Below are 5,164 nucleotides of genomic sequence, written 5' to 3'. Positions count from 1 at the left end.
CATGTTCTCTTCAGGTTAAAGTGTGATAACTTTGATGACTATTAAACTGCTGGAATCATCAGGTCCAGGTTTGATTTGCAACCAAATACCTGCAATACTACACCTCAGCTGTGCTAAACAAGAAACGTTAGCATGCTGCTGCTAAACTAACAACAACAAAACAAACATCACACCTGCACCCATCTGCAGGTTGGAGACTCTTTAGTTTTCTTCAGGTACACTTTTGCAGCAAGAACACACTGCATACTTAAAACTATGCACAATGTCTACAGCAAATACCACACAGTGACTTTCCCTGAACTGCTTTTGCTTATTGCCATAAATGAGGTCGACAAGTTTAATAACGTTGCTGTCGTTTTATTTAAGCAAAGATTCTTCAGAACACATGGTACAGGGGTCACTGATCGAAACATTGTTGGACTACAGATAAAATCATTTGATTTAAAATGTCATATAATACAAAGACTTTAAAAATGCATTTATAAATGACGACACATTTGGTAAATTATTAAAAATTATCGGATTCTTAATACAACAAAGAAACGTGTAAAAGTACCAACAACATTTTCATCCAAAGAAAAAAACAAAAAAACAAAAGTTCAAATCTTAAGTATTGTCACGTTACAATATTGCACTCATACGTGTTATAACAACAATATTGCCATGTATGACTGTAAAGTATCCTGCAAAGGCACAATGAACGTGAGTCTGTCGTGTTCACATTGACTTGAAATGTTGGATTTCAGCAGCAGGACTGAAATCTCTCAGGCATCAGTGTATTGAGGTTAGCTGCAGAGTTGGAGATCCTGCATCTGACGGCACCTTTACATGTTCTTTTATTGGTCAGAATGCTTTGTAAAGTAAAGCCAGATGCGGATCCAGTGTTATTTTAGAGCTTTTCGTGTGTGTATAGAGGCTCGGGAGTGAACGGTCTATGGCTTCTGTTAGGCGCGCTGGGACAGAGTCAGGAACTCCTCCCGGGTTTTGGGGTCTTCGAGGTAAACTCCCAGCATGGCGCTGGTCACTGTGCGGCTGTTCATCTTCTGGACCCCACGCATCACCATGCACATGTGCCTGCAAACACAAACACGTGTCAGATTTGCAGCGTTTGACGTGGCTTTAAAGGAAACTTATAGATGATGTGTTGTAAGGGGGATTCCACCAGTTTTACATATCAAAGTCAAAGTGTGGAGTTAAAAGAGGTTTCCAGACCTCTGCAGGTTCCTCCTTAGCTCTGCTTGAGGCAACGTTTGCTGCAGAACACATCAGATTCTCTTCCAAACTGCTACTAGTCGAGTTGCATTGTGACTACTATAGACGGGAGGGTTGTGTGGAATAAAAAAAGACGATATCTCGAGTTCTGCCGCATTAAAGGATTCATAACGAGTACAGTAAAGCGAGACTATGTATGCTAACTTGTGTGAAACAGCAACCACTGGGGCCACGAGTGACAATCACAGGATGAAGGTAAATGCTCAAACAGTAGCAACGGAGGGAAGTTAGTGAACCAGCTCAGCTACCTGTTATAGAGGATGAGCTGCCTTGTCATTCCTATAGACTGTATATAAAAGATCGACGTAACCACGGTGATGCACCAGTTGATTCATTGACAACTGCTTTGAAACCCCCAGTTTGGAATTTGTCCATCTTAGACTTCTGATTCTGTGGCGACTCGTCAATCACAAAGTGTTTCATCATCTATTTTACTTTACTTTACATAATACTCTACAAAATGATGGTCGTGCTGTATTGAAGAGGATTTGAAACTGGCAGCTGAGACCATAAACTCATTGGGAAAATGTTTACTGAGGTAACAGAACAAGCAGGAAGTATGCTCATTTTCCCATTGTTGTAGATACAATTTTTTCAAGTAGAGAAGTCGCCCCCTGCTGGCTGTTAGAGAGAATGCAGGTTTCAGTCACTTTTGCGTTGGCTTCACTCTTGGCTGTGTTCATCTTTTACACACAGTGTGATCATAACAGGCCAAGTGATTCTAGAGCAGAGTAAAAGTGTTGAGTGTGAATGAGCAGCAGCTCTGAACCGTGACAGATGGTAACGATGAGTACTTACGCTGCTTCAATGACCACAGCTACACCTTTTGGCTGCAGAGCTTCATGTATTCCCACAGCAATCTGCTTGGTCAGACGCTCTTGAACTAAAAAAAAGAAGAAAAAAAAAATCACCTCATGTAAACTTAATACACTAGATGTTGCCTGTTTTTGAGGACAAGTGTTGTTTTTGTGTGCGCATTAACGGCACTTTTGCGGCTCTCTGGTTGCTCACCTTGAAGCCTCCGGCTGTAGATCTCCACAATCCTGCAGAAACAAAAACAAAGCAGAGAGGACTGATTGCAGATCAGGTGTAATAATTATTAATCTTTTGATAAACACTGACTGACAGCAGCCCCTGACCCCTGCCCTCTGCTCTGGCCATGCATCTGTAATATCCCCTCCATCTGTGAATCATTCATCCTGCAGAATTCTCCGAATCGGCCGCGCAAGATTCAACAGCGGCCAAGTTTGTCTAAAAACTCAGTGACACTGCTACTGTTATTCTGGGGTTTGTATATTCAGATTTGCTGCGATATTTTAGGGAAAGAGGGGGGAGAAGGAGACAGACAGAGAGGCTGTGATGATAACTGGTGATTCCCACAGGTCCGATGGGATTTTCTCATGGCTCGGGAGCGGATAGGGTTCAGACCTGTGTCTGTGAGTGTGCTCGATGAGGGGACCAGATGAAGGCCAGTGGGCTTAGACTGTAAGCCTCCAGGTCAATGCACCGAGATAACAGAAGAACGCAGTCACCCGGCGATAACGCCAGAAACATACAGCCGCGTTGGCAGCACGAGGGTATGGAGCGTGTAGGCGGATGCGTGCTGTGTTACCTTGCCAGCTTGCTCAGTCCCACCACTTTTTTATTAGGAATATAGCCGATGTGAACCTGGAGGGGGAGAGATGACAGCCATGTGAGAGGAGAGGTCACAACACCAGAGCAAAGGATGGTAAATATTAGCAGTCCAACGCTGAACTGAATTACCTGCACACTGCTTGACAGGACAGTGACATCTACATGCACAAGCTTGTACCAACTCAGTTTTTCAGGGCCGCGACTTGTTTCTACAGTAGATTTAATATTTGCTGCACTCCACCTTTAGATCCTGTTGGGTTTGCATGCACTCACTCACCTTTCCAAAAAATGGCACCAAGTGATGTTCACATAGAGAGAACATGTCTATGTCCTTTACGATCACCATCTCGTCGTGGTCTTCATCAAATATGGCGTTGTTTAAGATGTCTAGCGAGGGGGAGAAAAGACACATAGATATAAAAAAATATCATCCACTTAAATGGTTCAGTGAAGAATCTTAATAAATGTGGAATTTTCCAGGGATTTTCCCACATTTCTTGTAGATAACTCCTTTGTGGTCTCATGTAAGATGTCAACTAACTACTAATCTCATCAGTAATTAATCCACCAATTAGTTTCTCAGTGGATCTGATAAAAGCCAGATGTGTGAAGAGTAGAAAAGAATTAAAATGTCCATGAAGAAGGCTTAAAATGTGTCTAAAATAAAAGCTTCTACAAAACAAATCCCCAATAAATCCACCACATAAGCTGAAACTTGCCTACAAAATACCACCACGACTACTAATTATAACATATTTCTACAACATCTTTTAAAGCTGGAGGCACTTTCCAAATCATATAAAAGTCTTTCATGTTTAACTGACAAATAAAATAGTTGCTGATCAGCTACAGTGCATTGGTTTGTGTGCATTGTCTTCTTCTATCAGGAGTAAAAAAAAACACAAAAGGACAGAACACATCACTTTGTAGTTTCCCACTTGGAAGTTGAGAACTGAGCTCAGCACAGTTTTGCAGTTATGGTAAAGGATGGAACACCGTGACTCATTCTGGACGCCTGGTTTTGTGCCATTTCTTATAAACCAACACAAACATGGAATCTGAATCAGATGACACACGAGAATCATCCAGTTCCAACCCTGCAGCACAGAGGAACCTGGTGACTCACCTTCTATGGTCTCATGGTAGCCCTTGGTGAGGAACTGTATGGCCTTGGCGGCGCGCAACGGCGTGCGCAACAGCCCCTCGCGGTGCGTGTCCTCTCCGAGGTGCCGCAGGATGTTGGTGTAGGCGGCCTCCAGCGCAGGTAAGCGGGACTCGTCCTCGTCCTCTTTGCGGGACGTCTCGTGCTTGCGGTGCACGGCGGACTTCTTGGTGTCGATGATGAGGTCGCTGAAGCCGTTGTTGCACTGGAACTCCTCCACGGTGTCGCAGTGGGCGTTCATGTCGGAGCGCTTCTTGAGTCTTTAAGGACGAGAACGAAGGAAAGGAAGGATGTTGAAGTCGGTTCAGCCGGCTTTTCTGCGCTGCAAACTCATCCTCCTCCCGGCGCTGGCGGGTTTATAAAGCCGCCCCGGTGCGCATCTGCTTCCTATTCGTCAGTCGCGGCGCACGTCAAATCCAGTGTCGTCAGCGGGGCTACATGTCATCACAGAGCATGGTGGCCATGCGACCGCATTTTCTGCCTCTCACATCACTTGACACTGACTGAAACCTCCATCCGTTTGTTCTGATCATGCCAAAGCGCATGACTTCCAGTGAAGCTCAGACCTGCTGCTGCTGACAGAATGAGAGCTCATTCTCAAATTGAAATGACATGAAAATCAAAGTATGTGAGAAGTGATACATCCGTGTCAAATGCCTCGATAAGCCCAAACAATAAATGAAAAGCATAATGCAGCGTTAAGGAGACCAGTGGTCTGAGGCTGGACTGGTTATTTTGCATGATGTGTTCACAGCCATGCATGGAGAAGTGAATGTTTTCAAATCAAATAATCCTCAGATTTTTTTTCTTTAGATGAATCATTTAAAATATAATTTCATGAGATGGAACATATGTCCAGACTAGAATTCAAATGTAGTTTTCTGTAAAACCTGGAAATCTGTTTGCTTCATAAAATATATATATATATATTTTGTGCCAATAAACTGCATGTATGTCTGATAGCTTCAGCTTCGCTCTGTGAAGATATCTGAGGACCTTTAAGTCTGTTTAGCCTTTATATTTGTTCAAGCCTGAACATTCAGCAGAATCTGTAAACAAAGTGCACAATGCTTAGTGTCAACAACAACAACAACC

General features: G+C 43.4%; 1 protein-coding gene across 1 annotated transcript; it reads right to left on the bottom strand.

The window, feature by feature from the left end:
• Positions 1–944: 944 nt before the first annotated feature.
• gch2 (GTP cyclohydrolase 2) lies at positions 945–4,310 on the bottom strand. Its single transcript, XM_008303796.1, has 6 exons — positions 4,034–4,310; positions 3,185–3,294; positions 2,885–2,940; positions 2,284–2,315; positions 2,071–2,155; positions 945–1,074 (listed from the first exon to the last, which is right to left on the bottom strand). The coding sequence occupies exons 1-6, from the start codon at positions 4,308–4,310 to the stop codon at positions 945–947; spliced, it is 690 nt and encodes a 229-aa protein (XP_008302018.1).
• Positions 4,311–5,164: the final 854 nt, after the last annotated feature.

This window comes from Stegastes partitus, unplaced genomic scaffold, assembly GCF_000690725.1.
Source record: "Stegastes partitus isolate 25-593 unplaced genomic scaffold, Stegastes_partitus-1.0.2 Scaffold2070, whole genome shotgun sequence".
In the NCBI taxonomy this organism is placed as follows: domain Eukaryota; kingdom Metazoa; phylum Chordata; class Actinopteri; family Pomacentridae; genus Stegastes; species Stegastes partitus.
Note: the sequence above shows the minus strand (reverse complement) of the source record. Positions and strands in the feature narration are given on the sequence as shown.

Coding starts and splice junctions, on each gene's coding strand:
- gch2 (XM_008303796.1), bottom strand. CDS start 4,310: ATGAACGCCCACTGCGACACCGTGGAGGAGTTCCAGTGCAACAACGGC. Junction 3,295..4,033: donor CTACCATGAGACCATAGAAG/GTGAGTCACCAG, acceptor CCCCCTCGCTAG/ACATCTTAAACAACGCCATA. Junction 2,941..3,184: donor TGGTGCCATTTTTTGGAAAG/GTGAGTGAGTGC, acceptor CTCCCCCTCCAG/GTTCACATCGGCTATATTCC.